General features: G+C 39.6%; 1 protein-coding gene across 3 annotated transcripts in view; it reads left to right on the top strand.

Annotated features, from left to right (window-relative positions):
- The window catches only part of RUNX1T1 (RUNX1 partner transcriptional co-repressor 1), a 109,467-nt gene that overhangs the window by 5,969 nt on the left and 82,454 nt on the right, over nt 1-21,044 (top strand). Inside the window, exon 2 of one of the 3 annotated variants that reach the window (XM_085221401.1) lies at nt 13,194-13,366. The exons of the other annotated variants lie outside the window; for them this stretch is intronic. Coding sequence (XP_085077527.1) covers nt 13,279-13,366 — 88 coding nt within the window. The 5' untranslated portion in view covers nt 13,194-13,278. The remainder of the gene's footprint in view (nt 1-13,193; nt 13,367-21,044) is intronic. 3 annotated transcript variants of the gene reach the window in all.

Raw genomic sequence — 21,044 nt, 5'->3', positions numbered from 1 at the left:
GCATACCATTAAGTGTGAGGGTTAGGGTTTCTCATGAGTTGACTAACTCCTGTAATGTGACCTGTCTGATTACCTCTAAATATGGTTGTCACACAACTGACAACTGGAGGAAGTTGTGCAAAAAGTGGCCCTTTGGTAGGGTAAAAATACTGGCCGAGGAATGCACATAGTAAATTTGACATGTAAAAAGTCAGTTTACCTTTAGTGGAAAATTAAATTCCTGATAAGAAAATTTGCCAAATTGCTGTCTTTCTAATGCTAAATGTGTAGAGTGGTTTATGAAGAATACAAAAAAAATTACCTTGTGCTATGTCTCGGCGATAGCAAGAGGTTTTTGCATTATTGGATTAGTGGAGGATTTGTGACAGACCCCTTTTTATCTGACATTCATTGCAGTGACATGATTTTCACACACACGCCCTTCCCCCACTTAGGTTCTGCTTTTCACTTTGTATTATGTGTCAAATTCCCTTTATTTCTTTTCTTGTGGAAAAACTGCTATCTTGGCCGAGTGATTTTGGAAGGGGTTTGGTGCTGAACAATGCTTGTTTCACTCCAGCATGCTGTCATTGTCCTCATCCCAGCCATCGCGTTGCTTCTCTACAGACGTATGAGGGAGACACATTCCCATAACAGATAAATACTGGTTCCTAGGGAGGAACATTTGAAAAGTACAGAATGAATTGAGCAACCAGCGGTCTTTGTGCAGGGATGCTGCTGGCTGGCGGCTCTGCCCTCAGCTGCAGGCCGGGCTTTGCAGGCTTTGCTTTCTCCCCTCCCAGTAAGTTTTGATGAATCCAGTTAATATGAACTGAGCACTTGTTTTCTTGATATCTGAAGTGCTGGGTGGAGGGGCTGCTCTGGTTTATTGTTCCATCTCTGGTGGATGATGGTGACCTGAAGCCAGGCACAGGTGCTGTGTGGCATTGGGGCTCTTGGCTGTGGCAAGGCTGAGCTGTGGCTTGTGCTGGCTGCTTGGCCAACACAAGGCTGGGTGTCTCAGTGCTCTTGATAGGACACAGATCCTCTGTCTGCGTCCTAGGCTGATGGGAGATCATGGGGATGTTATCTTGGTGGGGATGGAGGTGACTTCAAGTATTGGCCCCATGGGCTTAGTGCTGCTCTAGCAAGGCGCTTGTCTTGGAGCAGTAGGAGCAAAGCAGGACCAGCTGCCAGCCTGAAGAGAGGGGGAAAAGAGCCGGAGCACCCACCGCCACCTCACAGCCCACCGTGCCTCCCTTTCCATCTGGGCCACACAGCCTCCACCCTGCACGGATGTTGGGCTGGGTTGCAGATAAGCTGTGATGTGTATGCGTTGCTGGGCATGCACAGAGGCTATGCTGCCCGCTGCCCACCTCCCTCACGCTGCCTGAAGGTGATGTGCAGGGACCCTCTGTCCGCACCGAGGCCCATCGATTGGATTGTTCCCCCCTTCTTTTCCTCTGGATGCAGATAGCAGGTGGTTTTTCAGTTCTGTCCAGATTAAAGCGACTGAAAGAGTGTGCATGCATGTTGTTTTAGCAAATGGCTTCATCAGCAATTATTTCTTAAAGAAACATTAAGCAATAACCTTTAAAATATATCCAAGAAGTTTGAAATATTGCTGTTTTCCTTTGTCAAGTGTTTGCACAGATAGATATATAGCTATGATGCAGTAACTAAAAGCCTAATTAAAATTTGTTTAAAGCCAGGGGGGCATGTATTCTTGTTGACAGCAGCAGATCGATAGGGTAAGACAATAGAGCCCCATTATTTTACTTCCATTGACTGAACATATTGACATTTTGGGTTTGCAATTGCCTCAGTGAGCATGATGAAACACTGAAATTCACAAACCAACTGTCTGGAGTGGCACATATATTACTGTATGTCATTTCTGCCTTCAGGTTACCTTATCACTGAAGCAGAATGGTAATGGATGGCAGCAGAGCACTTCAGAGGGGTGAGGGCTCCATCAGTTAAGGAGCTGACACGTAGCAGGTTTCAGGAGTATCTTTAATTACACCTAGAATTATGTACAAGGGAAGATGGTACTTGTTACCTGCTGCAGCACTTCAGAGTTTACAGACTCGGCAGCAGACAGGATAACAAGGTACTTAAGTTTCATATTTTATGTACATGACTTGATACCTTAACCTTTCGCAAGAGCCCAAGGACTGCCGATTGTGTTGCTTGTGTGTTCACCAATGGCACTGTCTCAACCCTGCCTTGATGCTCAAGTTCCAAAGCGCCTGCTAGACCTTCTCCAATTCTGAGGATTGCACAAGAAAACAAAGAACAACTTTAATGTAAATATTTCAACTTTGGCCTTTTCAACACGCTTTCGTGACAGCGCTTGGGAGATTCAATACAGGGAAAGTACTGCAGAATGATAGATATACATTTTTATTTAGTATAAAGAAAAGTATACAGTTATGCATACATTTGCACGAATTGCATATATTAATGTATACGTTAACATATAAACACATATAAAATGAAGATCCTATGGTTGCAGAACATAGGACGTGTCTTATTATATCAAAGTCTTTCAGATGTTCTTTAAAATCTAGCTGACTGCAGAATGAAACCCATCAGAGTTAGGCAGGGATAGAGACTGAAATTAATTTAAGGCAGACAAAAAGCTAATATGAAAGAGCCACCAGTGATTTAACTCATTTTTAAAAGTAACTGTAATGAAAATATAAAATGTATTCTGAGTGTGCCATCTACTCAACAATTGTTGCCATCAAGTGGACTGCTGATGCCCTTTAAGATGGTAAAAAGAAAACTGGTCCTTTATACCATTTTCATGAAAATGTTAGGTTTCTGTTTGATCAGCAGGTGCTGTTGAGATGAAAGCCATGTGTAAATTTTCAGAAGGCCAAAAGTGTCAATTCAGAAAAGGAAAGTGATAAGAGAAAATGCAATCAGTTTTCCTGTTTTCAATTTGTGCAGGATTTGAAGAGCTGTTTTGTTAAACTGCTACATCTGCTCCAATATGAATATTGAACTACTTCCACTAAAAATAACACCCTATAATTTGGAAGCCATTGCAATCTTTTGTTAATGCAAGTGGGTTATTTAAAAAAAAAAAAAAAATCTATTCTGAAAAAATCTCCTGCCTAATGTGCATTTTTGTTTATCGGCACTTTTATCTTCAGCAGATAAAATAGCATTATGCAATTAGGACCATATCTGTTTGGACTGTAAAAATGGCACTGGATAGCTGAATGTCATTGTATCGGCTAAAGGATTTAATGTGTACATTTAAAACGATTTCATTAATAAACTACGATAGTATCTTAAGATGACGAGTGGCTGCTTCCCCATTCTAACCATGCAGCTTCACCTACCTCTGAGTACCTTGCAGAAAGTAAGGGAAGTTCAGAGCATAGAAGAGCTTTCTTTGACTTATTTAATCCTTATTAGACCTGCAGATCTATAGTTAGGCTCGTTAGGAACCTTTTGGTGTGGTTTTTGGAGTGACTTTTTCTATGGTTAAATGAAATGATTAAATTAGGTTTGAATACCTATACGCAAACATATTTGCTGCTCTTGAGCTGCTAATCCAAGTGAGTTTTATGAATCTAGAAAGAGCTGCATTGGTAAAACATAAATTTTCTATCGGAGGCATCTCCAGAGGAAAAAAAAAAAAGACATTATTACTTTTTAATTAAAAACAAAACAACATCCTCCTGATGTAATGAAAAGGGGAGTTGCTTGTTAGTTTTTTAGATAAGGATCTTAATGAAGAAGTGATAATTCAGTTACATCTACAGAGCCCTATGTATGTAACAGCAGTAAACATGGATAATGAAATGAGAGCTTTTCATTTGCTTCTTTATTTCACATTCAGTGCAGTGTAGAGAATTACCTGGCTTTAATATTAGTATGTTGAATTCTAATCTAAAAGTCAGGAACTCGGTTCCTTGGCAGGTGTGTGTATGAGAAGGGGCCTTGCTGGTGCTTGTGTTTGGTTTTACAATTGGATTTGTAAGCTATTGACCTTGGGGGATTTTCCTCAAAGTGATCTGCAGATCAAAAATAATTAAAATTCAATAAACTTGAAATTTAAATATAGAATGGATTTTGTGAGAGATCAGCGCTTGCAGGAGGTTGTCTGGAAGTCTGTGGCATGTCTACTTTGTAGTTTGTATTCCCAAACATAACTGTGTGTGTGCACACGTGCATAAATTTATGTTGAATGACAGAGGGATGATTATTTATACAGATTTTATCCCAAACTCTGTGCACTCCTGAAACATAACAAAAAGCCTCCCTCCCCGGAAGAGTGTTTACATCCTATGACAGTCAGTAGATTCAAATCTTCTAAACATGAAAGTTGTTTCCTTTACTCCAAACCTCCTTTCCCCCAACAAAGCTAACCCTGTTAAACCTCACCTTCTGTGGGACGTATACATAGTTATAGACATATGTACGAGAAGTAAATATTACAAAAAAACACGGCCGATCGGAGCAAAATGTCTGTAGCCTTAAATAACTTGTGATATCTGCCAACAGCAGAACCCGCGCTGAGCTGGCCCCGCAGTGGCTGACCCGGCGACGTGAGACCCTGGCGGAGCCCCGTGTTAGCGCTAAGTGCCTACGCGGAGCTTTCTGCTAGCGAGTATCGCCAAACAAATGCTCTGCCGTCATGTGCTGAGGGAGATGCTGTCTGCCTGAGGAGTTTTTAAGCCAAGGTGCTTCTTGTTTCGGTCATAGGATTTTCTTTTTGCAGGGATTGGAGTGGAGTCTCTATATACTGAGATTGTATATAGGTAGAGAGTCTATATCTGAATATTCTTATCTAAGTTTTCCCAGCACATTCATTGAAGTGCTCTGTTTCTCATTCTTGGCCAAAAATTCTGAATGCGGTTTTGCTTTTCCTATTGAATAGTTGCTGTATATAACTCCAATGGTTGTGAATGGAAATGTGACTACAGAAAGAAATTCTTCCATGCTAGCTTTCATTTTCTGTGGTAGGTTTTGGGATGCCTCAAAGGAAGAACATCCTAAATATCCAAAATATTTATGAATGCACACAGAGAATTGAAAAGAAGTTCAGCAAAATACTTTTGTTTATCTTTAGTTCTTGGGCATGTGTGAGATAGAGCGACTTATTGAAGTGATGTTCATTTTTTACCCTGTATTCTTGATTAAATTTTGTTATCACAAAAACACAACTGTGTTAGACAGAACTATACGGCAGTAATAGTCCTGAACAGTCCCATATTGCCTCATGTTGATGTGTGGTCTTCGTGACATATTTGGTTATTTCTTCAAGTAGGCATTTGAGACATTACCACTTCTGTTAGTCAAGGCAGGGCGACTGTGGTGCTCATGATAAAGTAACACCTACAGTTGATAGAGGATAACAGATTCTCTTGGAAATTAAGTTGCTGTCTGGAAAGATATAAGACTCCACCTAGTGGAGTGGAATTAATCTGCACACAGTGGCAGGTAACGACAAATAATAAAATATGCATCATTTATGAAAAGCCATGTTGAAAAACAGGAATTTTGATGTGCATTTGAGGAGGTGGTTGTGTGACCGCTACAAATTGTACAAAACTGCAGCTACTTTTGTGGCTCTAAGAGGCTTGCGTGTGCCTGCCTTTTTGGATGTTAATATATAATTTGCATAAGTAGTAGTCATTACCAGTAGTCATTTTCTTTTGAGGTTCATTTTAGTTCATTTTATTTGGACGTCTGTGGACTACATTTTTGCATTTCTGAACATGACCACACAGGTGGCCACTTAGTTTGGGGCCTTGGTGTCATTTTAAATAGCTTGAGACAAAAAGAAGCAATTCAGCTCTCTAACTTGTCCGCTTTTCCCCAGTATTGTTTATTTTCTAAAACATATTTTCTGCTTTTTGTTTTGTGCACTTCCACTCTGGCAGTATCGGGATGCCAGTGCTTTGTGCTGCCATGACAAACCAGGTGGCATGTTGGGTAAATGTGTGTGGCATCTGGTGGTCCCAAGGTTTAACAGTATCTCTTGTGGAGCGTTAGATTAACTTGGGGTTTGCGCTTGTGCTTTGCTTCACCAAGCCCCATTGCGTTATTAGGATGAAATAGAATGGATTTTAAAACTTAGAGGCCAGTGAACACTTACCCTGAGCAGCAAAGATACTACCCTGAAATCCTCTTTGAAAATTTATCCCGACAGTTAATCACGTGTTAGTTTAAGGAGAAAACCGCCACAGACCAGCTCAGGCTTGGACTGCAAGAGAACATGAGGCTATTGCCAGAAAATGAGATGATTAGAATGCAACAAAGGAGACAGACTGATAGTACTGCAAAGGATATTTGGGAAGTGCGCTCCAAAGGAGTGCTTTCAGTGACATCCAGGTGAGGTTTGCTGCCAGGACCATTAAAGCATAGTGGTGCCAGAGAAAGCTGCCAACAAATTTAGGGATAATGGCACCTGCGGGTGTGCTATCAATGGATGGTAGTGCCGGGATAATTTTTTTTATTTTATTTTAATGGTGACACTGCTGAAAGTATTTAAGGGTAACGTTATAGAAAGGGTTTTAGTGAGTGAAGTCGCTGAGTTCTAGGAACCATTAAGCAAAAGCTGTTTCATGACTGTGCTATTTATTATTTTTAAAGCTTGTTGGCAAACCACTTAATGCTGGAAAAGCACGCTGCAACCTGTATTAAAGCGTACAGAGGATGAGCAAGGAAAACATCAAACTGAACTTTAATAGCAAAGCTTAGTTTCTGGATATTACATGCATTTCTTGTGCACCGTGATAAACTAATGTGCAACACCATGGGTCAGCAGAGCTTGTGAGCCTTGGCCTGAAAGGACTGGCATTCAGATCTTCAATTGTGTTCACACACCCAGTTCTCTTTGAAGATGGTAATGCCTTTTGTCTCAACGCAAGGCTGTGGATCTCCACCTTCACTGCTCCCATCTCACCTCTATCATCTTAGCTATACTCTGCTGCACTCGTTTGGAGGTTAGATTCAGATGTTGCCCTAATTACATTATCTGATGTAAGGAAGGATAAGTGGGCTAGCTCAGGTCTGAATGTAAAGTGAGTCATTGTCTTTGCATTATAAATGATGAAGTTACCTGATGAAGAATTCCATTTAAAGGAGAGAAAAAATCCATTCCTGCTGTAATAATATTCTCAGAGGTTCCTGTTGAGTACATGGGGCCAGATTTCTCTACTTCTGCGTCCCAAGAGCTGTAAAACTGTGTTTAAGCCAGCTGCCTGCTCCAAAACTTTCCAGAGACATATACAGCTACAGTAAATAACAGCTACAGTAGTTTTAAGAATGAGTCAATGTATCACTTCCCGGACAGTTTCTGAGATTTATGGGTCCTGTCCTTTTCCCATGAAATACTTGGGAGGTTTTGAATAATTTCCTTCTTTTTCATTTATTTATTTTTAATTTTATGTATTTATTTTTATGTTTTTATTTTTAATTTTTTTTTTTTTTTTTTTTTTAAGTCCGGGCCCAAATTTTGCCTTATCTTACGGAGCTATTGTTGGCCTCTATTGTTTTTATTATCTCGGAGATTCTCTGGGAAGAGAAGGATGGGCAGGACCTCAGTGACAGTGCCAGAGCCTGCTGTCAGTGGCCATGCCTGCTCCCCAGGAGGTCACAGGAAGCAGGTGGCTGTATTAATTGTCCTTACTCCCAACTCTTGTCCTTCCTGGAGGCAATTTAGAAGTGGTCAGGAAGTGTCAGGTCTGCTGTGTCCCCCTCCATGATCTCTACCTCGCACATTTGTAATAATTGGAGGTATGTGCCAGGCAAGGGGAAACTGCATAGGAATCCTGTTGGCCTTCCTCAGTTGCGTAGCTTGCTGGCTGGAAAGGCCAAGTACTGTGTATGTGAGGGTTTGCAGGTGAAATCCAGCAAAATAACTAATAATCCTATTAAAACAAAACAATACAGTAAAGAGAAGACATTTCCTTAACATTCAGTATCTTTTTTTCTTTCGACCTGTTGATAGAAGTGCTACATAAATAAACTACAAAAGATCATTGGTATATGAAGTATTTGATCCACTTTTATCTGTTGAGTGAAGGATTGCGAAGGAAAACACTTTTTCTGCTCAGGCCACTCTGCTTTTAGTGCACTGTATTGCATTTGCATGGTCAGTATTCTTGGTCCCATGTTGGCATTCAGTGCTGTGCTTTGTAAGACCAGTTGGGGTCCAGCTGCTTCAGATGAGCTGCTGCTTTACTATTCACTTGATTTTAGCAGCAAACAAGCACAGCATTGCCGGGTATTTTGCTGCAGGCATTGCTCCCAATGCTGTAACGCAGGTTTTGAGCTACCAGTAACATTTCTTTAAGTGTCTTTTGGAAAGCATCCACTCACGTTGGAAGTTGTGTGAGTTGAATAATAAATATCATGAAAGTTATTTATCTGCCACATGCATCTGGGAGGAAATGGAGAAGCTTCTGCTCAGGTATACTCTTGCTTTTACCAAGACTACTTGCCCAAGTGGGGTGGGCTGCAGGATTCTGTGGCTGGTGAATCATGCTAGTTTCTGAATCACTATTACAAAATACCAGCTTGAAATATGAATCAAATAATGAGCACTTTATGCCTAAAATTGTACGTTATTTACAGAATACCAAAATAGCATTTTAAAGTAGAATATTTGATAAAGGGTTCATTAAAAATGGCTTCACAATTTAGTTCTATCAAAGCCATTTTACTACAAAAAGTACTCTCATCAGATGGGAGAAGGTATCAGTGTTCCTGTACGAATATCTGATTTTTATCCAGCTACTTTCTGTGGGCTTAAGCTCCATTATTTTCTGTGCAAGATCAGCTGACAGCAGCAGCAACCAAATCGTGTTTGCAGCTGGGCAATTACAGTAGACCCTAAGATCTGTGACTGTCAACTATGAACACAGATGCCTTCAAAGTTCTGTTTTCCTTCCATGTGGAAGTCGTTGGCATGGAACAGATGCCTTCATTTTGGAGAAACCAACCTCTGGATATAATTGGTTCTCTCTTCTCTTGTCCTCTAGGGACAGTCTCACAGATGAAATTAGATGAGAGGAAGAAAAAGATGCAGGCACACACATACTCACACATGACATGAAGCAAGAGTTTTCTGGGTCTCTCTGTTTTGTCACATGGAACTGTTTTACAGCTGGAAGATTAATCTCCATTCTTAGCACTCTACACACGATGATTCTGCCATCTGAAAAACATGCAATTTAAATGTATATCTGGCTCAAGTTTATTATTAATTGAAGCATGCTTGTTTAGAAATAAGACCAGCATGTCCAATTCGTATTAACTCAGAGTGAAATGTGCTATTCATAGATGCTGCAGTCTCAGAAATTCAGAGTTAAATGGCAGAGTAGACAAGACGATTTAAAAACAATCCAAACTTTGGTTGGAGTGGTAGGATCAAACTGTTTTCATCAGCCAGTTTACTAGTTGTTGACATAGGACGAAAAAAGACATATGCAGCAAGTAGTATATTTCAAATGCCATCAAGCATGCAGGCGTTCCATTGAGAAAATGCATTTAAAGGAATTAGCCCAATGAACACCCGTGATAGGCCATTGCTGAGAAGTCGAGGCCTAAGGAGACTCTCCTGCTGTTGATACTTAAAATGGGACCTTCAGAAGGGCACAGCTGGGGGGCTGACAGCCTGGGCACCTGACGTCTTTGAGGGCTTTCCTCAGTTTCGTTTCCAAACAAATGCTTTTTTTTTTCTTTTTTTTTTTTCTTCTTCATCTTGCAGTTTAATGTGAGTGTCCAGTCTGTACACCAAGTGTAAAATTTGTCTGGGTAGATGAGGTGGCTGAGGTAGGAGCATGGTGTTTTGAAGAGGCTGAGTTCTTGTGGCAGTGTGAGCTCTGCTGGTAATGTATCTGTGACCTGAATCCTGAACTCGATATTCAGTGTCAATTTCCATATTTTTCTTTAGCAGTTTACTACTGCTATAGTAAAGGAGGGAAGATTTAGATTGGATATCAGGAAGAGGTTCCTTACTATGAGAGTGGTAAGGCGCTGGAACAGGCTGCCCAGAGAGGTTGTGGATGCCCCAACCTTGGAGGTGTTCAAGGCCAAGTTGGATGGGGCCCTGGGCAGCCTGGTCTAATGTTGAATGTGGAGATGGAGATGGCAGGGGGGTTGGAGGTTCATAATCCTCGAGGTCCCTTCCAACCTAGGCCATTTTGTGATTCTGTAATTCTATTTCCATCTCTGAATGTTGTGCAGGAAAGTCACTAGCAATGAAAATGTATAGGAGCTGTCCTGGTCTGCCTTGCCTGGTAAAATGCAAGCTGTGTTTAAGAGTCTTGATGTAAACACATAGCTGGAGTACCTTGTGTTCTTTTTTCTGACATCGAGATCTGTATGTGTGGAAGGCATTCATTAGGACTTCCAGTAGTTAGGCGTTCATTTGGACTTTCAGTAGTTAGGAGGAGGCCCGGAACAGACTGAACGTTTTGAGCAGATGACACTTTCAGGTTTTATAACAGACTGGGGAAGTTCTTTCTTGTAGAACTCCAGCTCTAATCTGCAGAGTTTGAGCACAACAATGTGCTTTTTGCATTGTAGTTCTGAAGAACCACATATTAAGGGAAAAATTTAACCAGAGAAGTGCTTAGGTGATGAAGAGATTTCTGGCAGTAACTAAGAAGTGCAGTAGTGCTTGATTTCTTTTGAGGCTGATTCTGATATTTGTAGTCTTTACATCCTATTAATTCCTTGAAAGATAAGCTGACACAAGAATGATTTGCCAGGGCCAATGGCTCTTCTTAAAAACTTGGCTCAGGTTATATCACCCCCTCTCTATATATAAGATAAAAGCACTGTGAATATGAGGTTAACTGAATTCAAATAGAAGTCTCTCTCGAGTTATTGCATTCCTTAGAAAATAAATACATTTCTCATATGGTTGAGATTGATCAAAAAAGTATTCTGTATGCCAGTGATTACATTCCCATCTGTGATTAAGGTTTTCTGTCTGCATCTGGTTTTCACATTATATTTCTGTAACAAGAATCCTTTATATGGCAGAGTTCACTCTCTGTATTTTCTATTAGCTGCAGCTTGAACTACTGCATGGATCGCAGATTTACACATGTGGTTTTCATTACTTCATACCATTGAGAAAAAGTAATATTTGTTTGGGAAAGTATGTTTTTCAAAATTTCCATGGTAATACAACATGTTGATCCTTTTTTATAACACTCTTGTAAGACTACAAATTGTTTGAGGTATTCTACTTTCAGGGAAGTTCAGACTTTAGATGATTTTGCATGTACTTTCCAGAGGCAACAACTGTTTACGAATTGGGAAGCAAAAATGCATTATAAAAGGCAGATTACTGTGGAATGGGTATAGCAGAATGCATCCATCACTTTAGAAAATGTGGTATGTAGAGAAAATGAACTTGGGGCTGTAACAAAGGAAGAACAGTAAGTTAAAGTGGTGTCTCCATTGTGGGCCACAGATGGGTACTTTTCTTGATTTTTTTTTTTTTTTCTTTTTTTTTTCTCGAGTAAGAACTTATTGTGGTACAGTAAAAACCTTTTGAAGAGAAGCATGCTGTTCAGTAGACACAAATAGTGAATTGTTACATATTACAAAATATAACAAATTTGATCTTAATTATTTCTAGTGGCCAAATTAGCAAAGGTTAACAAAACATGAATACATCTTTACAGATGGCTGCTGTGTGTAATTCTGAATCCAGAATATGATGCTAATTTACTGTTCCACTGTAAACCCATATTTCAACCAGATTGTGCTATCGTCACTCAGTAGAAAACTTAATGTTTAAATGAGCTCAGTGAAATTAATAGGGCCACTTGGTCAGTGAAGTATTTTTCAGCTTTGCTAGTGGCAAGAGTTTATGGCCATAGCACTCAAATCAAACAATAATGGCAGTTTAGGGAATGTTGTGTCCATTTGTGTAAGTGTAATGTGTTATGCAGAAGTCTGAAGACTTGAAAAATACAGAATTCAGATAAGGCACAGCAGAAGGGTAATTTTGAATGCCAGAGTATGTACATGGTGACAACTACAGAATTTCCAAATTGTAACAGTAATTTTAGAAAAATAATTATTGCACCCTACTGGGGGAGTCCTAACCCTATTTTGGCAGTTGTTTCCCAGATTTCCAAAAGCAATTGTGTCATATTGAAAGTGAACAGTTGCTAAGTGCTGGGTACAGTCCCGCAGTCCCCTTATGCCTCTTGAAATAGCAGGGCTTTGGCTCGGGCCAGGGCTGCAGAGAAACATGGTGTTTTTTTTTTTTTGTTGTTTTGTTTTTTTTTGTGGAGAAGATTGCAATTCTGAGCATCAGTACAAATGTCATCGTTTGAAAACGCCCTCAGGTGATACGTTTTTTTTGCAGGATAATGTAGTCCAGGGGGCAGTCCGGGCTGGGTCCTTGGGTAGATGCATGTGGCTGTGGCCAGATCCTTCTGCATGCTTAACTGTATGTCCTGAAACACCTGAGCAGTGGATGCAGATTGAAGCATGGACGTAACTGTGTGCCTGGCTCTCAAACCTCTCTTCATAATTATGAACCCTGGAAAGCATATTAATGTCTTGGAAAAACTGACAGTGCTGTCATATAGGCTCATACTAATGAGAACGTATTTGTGTAACCCAAATAAACAGCTCATGTAGGTGTTGGAGTGGGAGAGAAATTGCCTTTTCAGAAGTGGGAGGATGATTTGTAAATATATCCAATACCTTTTTGATCTGTCTTTCTTAAAATGTGTTTGCTGTAACGACTTACAAATTCATATAGTGTTGTGTAATTGCAAGGTTTCTATTTTCAGTAACCTCATTCATTTAATAAATTATTCTCTAGGGCTTCTGTTCAACCAGGTAAAGTATGTAATATTTTATATCATATTAATGCATCTAAAACCAATCATTTTTACAGAATTAGTAAATAGGTGGCATGCAGGCTGCTCTTACTTTGTTGCCCTTTATATATTAACAGTTGAAAATGGACAACTTCTTAAGCAGCCTTTGTCAAAGAATTAATATGGTATTAAATCACTGCCTTATATTAACTAAGAAAATGTGGGTAGTTGATTTAAAATGATAGCCATTCTGTCTTCCCTCTTTATTTAAAAGACTGCTATTATCATGCAAATGAAGGGGTGTGGTACTTCAAACTGGCTGTGATATGTGCTTTTTTTTTTTCTTTTTCTTTTTTTTTTTTTTTTTTCATTTGTTGTTGTCAATAGAAAAGATTGATCTCTGGGCTGGTGAACATAATATCTGTCCCAGTCAGAAAAGGAAAGAGGAAATTAGCAGAGCGGTTGGTGGAGAATGATATCTGTCAAAAGAAACACTTGGAGAGCACTGAGTTTAGTGATAGGTGACTGCCGGAAAAAAGGGAACTTTGAATTTTGTCAAGGTAAGGAACAGAAACATATTTGATTTTATAATGTGCGTACCTTTTAGAAGTTATTTCTGATGACTGTACCTTGCCATGTAAACTGTAATTTAAGCAGAAATCTTTGCCCTTAGCCTCCTAAGAGTCTGCCTAAGTCAATCAAGGAGTTGCCATCATTTTAATATCACTGAAAGAGTACAGCTATAACAATGAAATCCTTCAGTGATGACTTTTCTAAAATTGTTCTTTTCTTGTAAATACATCTATTTGCAATCTTTAACTACATTTCCTGTATTTTTGATGCCATAGGTACGTTTTATCGGGCATATAAATATTGTTTGACTGAGCTGTAAAAATAATAAAGTTCAGTTTATTGCACTGTGAATTGGAATGGTATTTGCAACCAGGTTAAGGGACAGTTGTAATTATGTTGGCCAAATGGTTGCATTTAGAATGTAGAGGAAGCCTCTGGTGAACTCATTGCATTGTGAATCTGTGTTAAATTTGATTCAGGAAGTATTGGGGATGAATATTTCAGTTTCTTGCATGCAAAAGTTTTTACTATAGTTGAAAAGTAAATCTGTGATGGCAGAACAACTCTTCTACTTAACTTATGACTGTCATTCCTGTTTTTACTGAAACTGCATTTTTTCTCCTAAAATGGTGTCTAGATAGCAAGAAAATACTAAGCTGAGTTTAAGTGCTTTCCAACACTCTTGATACTGTCCTTTTTTAGTGTTGGACCGTTTTGCCTCTGACATAACTTTGATGGAGTATGATATCAAAATAAAGTGAACAAGAAGTCTGAATACTCTGGGCTGTGCTCTGGTTTATTTTGAAGGCAGTTGAAGCCTGTTTTTTTGTCCCTAGCCTCTACGTGAGACATTGCCTACTCAGGGCCCCACAGTACTGTATGGGTGCTGTACTGCAAGGAGATTTACACGCTGTGGAGGCTTTGTGCGTTTCTGTGGATGTACTTAAAAAAAGTAAATCCTATTAAAAATGAATTGAGTTTCTAGCTTGATTTAAAACAAGTCATGGTATCTCTATGATCTTCCTGTACACAAACAGTGCGGAAAAGAAAGCATATTCTTAGCAGACTTTCTTGTTGCATTTTTATTTTGCTGATTTCACAGTGTATATCTTCTAATTACCCTCCTTTCTTCTATCTGCAGTCCAGTTTTCAAAGTGCAAGTGTACCCCATATGGGTGGCTGTTGGTTTCTTTCTTCTGCAATGTAGGTCTTCATAAAGGACTTCAAAAATAAATATATGTAAAAGTGAAGATTTCATGCCTCAAGCATGCAGTGCTGGCATACTAATGTGAAGCTTATTGTGGTTTCTTGCTGTCAGAGCACGTGGAAGATAATGGAAATTTTCTACAACTTAGGAGAGAGACGTGTTTTCTAATACTGATCATTTTTATTAGAAAGAGGGATTGGATCTGGCTGAGAACCACATCATCCTTATAAAGCCCAAATGATCTTCTCGTACTACTGAAATATTCATAAAATGGGAGGGAACAGCATGTTACCTGTCCCGTTAACCACTGGGCTGGTCAGACTGCCCATATCGCCTGGATGCAGTGCGTCTTCACTACCATTACAAAGTTGCTATATCCTAAAGAGTTCCCTCTCCTTGCAGTCCTATCAATCTAGCTTTATACCAAAACAAGCACATCCTCTCTGTAGCAAAACTTACAGTTAACCATAATTTTCGCCTTAGTAAAAAAGATGATCCAAAACTGCCTTGCAGCAATTCTGTAGAAAAGACAGCAATGGGTGGTGGTGAATAATTGATAGATCTTTGGGCATTCCCATTTTGAGATATATTTGAATTGAGGTGGTTGAGTAAGTTACCTAAATCTAGATGTATGTGTTTGTAACACATTCAAGAATTTTAGTCTTAAGTGGCCCAGATGCTCCGCACTGAAATTTGGATGAGTGACTTGAGTGATGTGCCCAACACTCTTTTGAAATCCATCAAAAAGCTTCTGTTCCATTACCCTAGATAGTTTTGTCCTATATATTATAGCAACTTTCAGCCCACTTTGATGGATGGTTTGGCAGACAACTCCTTTTCAGATCACGTGATGTAGGTTTCATTAAAATCAGAGGTAGGTCAGAGCTGAATAACTGTTCTCACAGCAGTGTCTAAACTCATCTTAATTCAATATGGATTTTGCTGTGCCCAGGAAGATTTGACTCACTATTTGAAACAAAAAATGGAATAAAAGGCAAGATAAGAGGTGGCTGAGCCTATAGTTTCCTTGTAGCAGTGGCCTCTTGTACCAGTCTACCTATGCTTAGGGTGATCCTAACCTTTCTTCTGCTCCTGTGATATCTTCTTTTCCTTGGTTTTTCTTTTTTGGTCTTTATATCAATTGTTTGCGTACTTACACATCTCAAAGAGTCCAATTGAAGTAATAATTCCCCCTTCTAACATAGAACAGATGTAATAGGGTTCTTGGGGACGAGTGCATTACAGACACAGGATTATCATTACTCGACTTGCAATCAGGTCTTCATCTGTTCATGTGGTGCACACCTGTGGCTGGCTGGTATGAGAGATCTTAATGAAAAACAAAGGCTGGATGACAAGAAGAGATTCTTACAGTACATGTTGTAAGAAAGAGAAATTCTGAGATGAGGGAGGGAGCCCAAGCGACTCTACACAGAGAAGTAGGGCCTTGTTTATTGCTGACTTGCAAATGATGTTTTTTTTGGGGGAGGTCAGGTTGATTTGGAGTGGTTGAGAGTAGTGGCCATTTTCTTCAGCTTATTTTCTGAGCCAAGAAGAACATGCTGGGCAGGGATCCAGCTTTTGAGGTACAAAGAAAATAACCTATAATCTATATAAAACATTGGTGGACAGGGAAGGGAGGAAATTCACAGAGAATAACTGAGTTTGAGCGCACCTATGTTAAAAGCAGAATGTAAGGGTGAGCGTGTGGCATTTGTATTTATTTTAATTTGAAAATTGCAATCTTAGAAACCTTTGAGATGTGACAATAGAATGTATTTGTTACTAAACTGAAACAAAGCACTTCAGCTGAAGTTCCATATCCAAAGTGAATTTCTGAGTGTGCAGAGGTTGGTTTCCCTTTTTTCCCTCTTGGTAATGTGCCGTGGCCCTGATAACGTTAATGGGCTTTGCCCCACATGGAGCAGCAAGTGTATTGTAGCACTGCTCACTGATCCCAGGTCAGTGTGATGCGTGAAATCAATTTATTTGAATCTCTTTGCCTGTATAGGAATTTGGCGGCGTGCCAGTTGTTTTCATTTAATGTTCTTTGTGTTGAACACAGACAAGCAGGCACGCTTTTGTGCTCCTCTTTCTTTTGGTCTCTCTCTCTCAGCCAATATCCTATTCTGTGGGTTTTCAGAAGAAGTAAGAATATGTTATACCCTTTCTAAAATCATTTTGTTTAAATAGTATTTAAAGAGCATAGAAACTGGGTCAGCCAGCGAGCAGCATGTGCAGGACTTTCACAGACTAAAGGTGGTAGCACCTGCCTTCTACCATTTCTTAAATTTTGGAAAAAAAAGAGAGAGGAGGTACTAGTTTTTTTTTTTTTTTTTTTTTTTTTCTAATTCTACGACTTATATCATTATGTAAAGCAAAGACTCAAAAAGTGAAATAGGTGGTTGGATGGATGAATCAGAGATACTTTTCAGGATCTTTCTCATTTTGATAATGACCTGAACGTTAGCATTAATTTGGGAATTCTTTGTCTCACGCATTCTTCTCTTTCTCCAGTTAGCATTATGAGTATATCTGAGGAACAGCTCTCAGAAAGTAACTGTCTTCTTCCTTTTTCCCTCTTCGTATGAAAAAGCAGCAAGGCATGTGGAACAGCAAGCAATTTAGCCCTTCTTAAACAGCAAAAGGAGTAGACAGCAGCAGCACATAATTCCGGGAGGATTCATTTTAGAGCTTGGCACTGGGAGAGAGGGGAGCAGAGCAGAAGACTGTTGATGCTGCAGGCAGTCCTTGCGGAAGTTGATAGGCAGAAGTGTGGAGCCGCAGCGCAGGGGTCAGACTCGTACACATCAACCCCGTTTCCTTGTTTAATTACCTGAAGAGCAAAACATCCAGGCTGAGAGTGTGTGAAAGTGCAGTATCTCGAGCCGCAGTTTGCCGCTCTGACATCCTGCGAGGCCAGCCCTGTCTGTCCGCACACGTCAGGGCCGGTTCCTGACAGCGGGCTATCTCTGCCGGGCCTGGGTTCCTTCCATTCAGGAGGCATTGTGTGCAGGAGGGCTTGGTCAGGAATCTGAGGTTCCTGCCGGTTCTTCCAGCCCGGACAACGCTGTGACAGATAGGCCCGATTTTTTTTTTTTTTTCTCTTTTCTTTTTAAAAGAATAATAATAAAAAAAATATTGGCTCTTTTTAGTCTTTCCCTTGTAATTCTGGCATTGGTAGAACACTGACTGAAACAAAACAGGTTAACCCTTTCGCTACTGAATCCATGTTTTTTCCTTTTGTTTTATTGTTCTCTCTCCCTTTGCTTAACCTCTCTCGTTTTCGGAGGTAAAACCTTCTCAGCAAGATCTTTCAGACTTGAGTTTGTGCTGTGCAGAAAATAAATGAAAAGTTTGAAAATGTTCTTTGTGTAATCACAAATGTAATCATCATACTTGGCACTCTAAGTTTCTCATTTTCAGCATGCTTGGCAACATTACTTTTATTCATCCCATGGCATAAAACCAAGCCAGTGTTTGTTCTGGCATGGCCTGTTGAAAAAATGGTGGCAGCTATCAGCACTTCCATTCTTAGTACTCATGTGATTTTCTTAGGTGTCCAGCTTTGCATTCAGTTTTGAAATATTGAGGTTGAGTTGGTTGTAGTCGTTCTCATAGGTATTGAGTGTTGAGGTAACTCCCTGTGATACATAGAGACTTTCTGTGGCCAGGGCTGGGAGGGACTTAAACATCAGCCCTAGCTAGAAAATCTGCTATCATCTAAAGTTCAAGGTTACAGGTACTGAAATATACTATTATATAAAGGTACTGAAAAGTACTGAATGTATATATCATGGTTTGTTGTTGGTTTTGTTTTGTTTTTCCTGATTTATAGAAAATCAGAGTATGACTTCTTGTCTTACTGTGCAAGTAGCAAAGGAAGGGAACGTGTTTATCTGGCTTTGCAGCAAAAATCAGTGCAGCATGTGACTGTTACGTTTCATTGTTGTGGGCAGAAGTTGGTCCAAGAAAGATATTTGTGGTTATAGGAATGGAGAACAGAGAGCTGAAAGTTAACTATGGTTTCCTTTTCTTTTACACCGAAGGCTTTCAGTCCAGTCGTCTGTAGAGTTATTCCTGTAGTTGTGCAGGACATTTTCATGTGCTAATGGTTTTGGTTACTTTGTAAGTGTGATCAAAATCGCTGGAGCAGTAACTTACATTTTCCCTGCTAGTATTTCATTAGGATTTTGTAATAAAGATTTAAAGGCATACTCTTCCTGCGCAGAAACATTAACGGCCATTACCAGGAAAGGGTTTATAGGGGATTCCTCATTAAGAGAATGTGCCCTTCCACGGGCATCTGCAGCTGTGAGTACACATAGCATAATGGGACCAAAAGAGTCATTATGATCTATTGTGCTCCTAATCCTCCATCTAAGAAGGATTTGCAGGGGATGCTGCAACAAAAGAGCTGTTACAGTGTACCAGATCGATAATCATGATCTAATAAATTCTTAAATATGTACATAATACTCTGCCTTTTAGAATCAGCCCCCTTTTTCAGTAGGAACTCCTATGCTATTCTGGTGTAAAGGGGCCTTTAAGTAAAAGCGAATTACTTAAACACACAGTTTTAAATCCCTTTATCCGGCCATACTGTAGAGAAGCCATAGTGTTAACAAATATTGCTTGGATCTATAGAATGAAAAAAGATGGTTTATGGTCAGGGGCATGTTTCCATAGAGTTTGTATATATATAGGAAATAATGTGTCAGTATGAACACGTATCCATCCTTCTGTTATATGACACACCTTTATATTTTTCTAGAGTTCTTAATCCAATGAACTGGCCATGACCTAGCCAGCCATTGCCAATCTTAGTCTGCAGCATAGGAAAAGCAAACTCCCCACATATGGGTGGTGACAACAGCAGCCACACTGTCCTTCCTTCCACCCATTGGGTGTCCATCTCCTCTCTGAAAATGTCAGAAAAGGGTTGTGCATAATGCATGTACGTCAAAAAATCCCTTGGAGATAATGGTTTTAAATCAGTATTCCATTTGAAACTGGAGGAAAAAAATCTAGCTTGGGCATATCTGCAAGTCACTGTTGTGACAGTTTTGCTTAAGGACAGTTCTCACAGATAGAGTCCCAAGCTGCATTAAAACTGGCACCTTGTGTTGTGCCCAAGCACTTACCACTGCTTTTTGCAGATGTTCTCCTAGTGTTAAGTGCTCTAATTTGCTCTTGGTATGAAATTCCACTTCATAATCACCTCTACATTCTTCTCTTACTTCTCTTTTGAACGGCTACAGCTAAGTACCATGTGGAGTACAACACAATTAGATAAAATGAAATTGTGTTTAAAGGCCTGTGTTCCTACAGACCCTTCCCTGTTCCTAAAGAAACAAAGATTTTGAATGTTAATTATCCTTAGCTGTGATCGGATTCATCTGGGGCTGACTAAAAGCACAGATCTTCTGTTGGCCTCTTTTGCATCCAGGGACTTTCTCCTCAGATTGCACAACATTTGGTGAATCCATTTGGGATTGGTTTTGGTAGTGGAAACTGACTGGGACGTAGAACGGTCAGGAGATGGGCACAGGATCAAGGACAGAGAGGTAGTATTGATGGCAGAGAGAAGAGAGGACTCTGAACTGACAAGTGAGAAAAAAAAATGCTAGAAGAGGTGTAACTAAGGAAACAATGGAAAGACAGAGGAAATTTATGAAAATCAATACCTTCCCTTTGTCACTCAAACAGTAATGCTTTTCATCAAGGGCTGAAGGAGTGTGTACTGATTATGCTGTGTTTCTAGACACAGAACTGCATTAGAGCAGTTCACTTGGTGATATTGCTTTGCCATTTTGGCAATTACAGGCTCTGCCAGTGGGTTGTCCTATTATAACTGCGAGAAGACTCATCCATAGCCACTTTTCTGTTAAGACTTAATTTTCTTCATGTAAAAAGGTGCCCCCCTGCCTTTATGTCATTAGATCTTCTCCTTCATCAGGGAAACTTAAAATATTTGATGAGGAAGTGGCTTTCTCACCTGGCTCTGGAAAATAGCTTAAATGGAGAAGTAATGTTTAGCTGTTATATAGCTTGAATATTTATTCACGGCCCTCATTCATTTTACTTTTTGAATTACTCAGAAGTTGACTGGTTTAACACAAAAATAAAGGTATTAACAGTAAACATTAACATATCGTGCAGCGCAACTGCTGTGATGCTACTGGTGCTGCTGTTTACGCGAATGCATACACTGGAGGTTTTGGTTTTGTTGTCTGATGTAAGAATGAGCTCTATCTTCTGAATGCTTATCAGCCTTTTTATAAGCTCATTATCCGTTTACTGTTGAATAAGTACGCACATATAATGTATATGCACATGTATTATTCAACAAAGTAACATTCAGCATAGTATTTTCTAATTTCACTTTTTTGAAATAATATTTTATTGAATAATACTATTCTCTAATTTCACTTCTTTGACTCTTTCCAATGACTATT

This window comes from Meleagris gallopavo, chromosome 3 (genome assembly GCF_905368555.1).
Source record: "Meleagris gallopavo chromosome 3, MGAL_WU_HG_1.1, whole genome shotgun sequence".
Lineage (NCBI taxonomy): Eukaryota > Metazoa > Chordata > Aves > Galliformes > Phasianidae > Meleagris > Meleagris gallopavo.
This window is presented reverse-complemented; position numbering and strand designations above follow the sequence as displayed.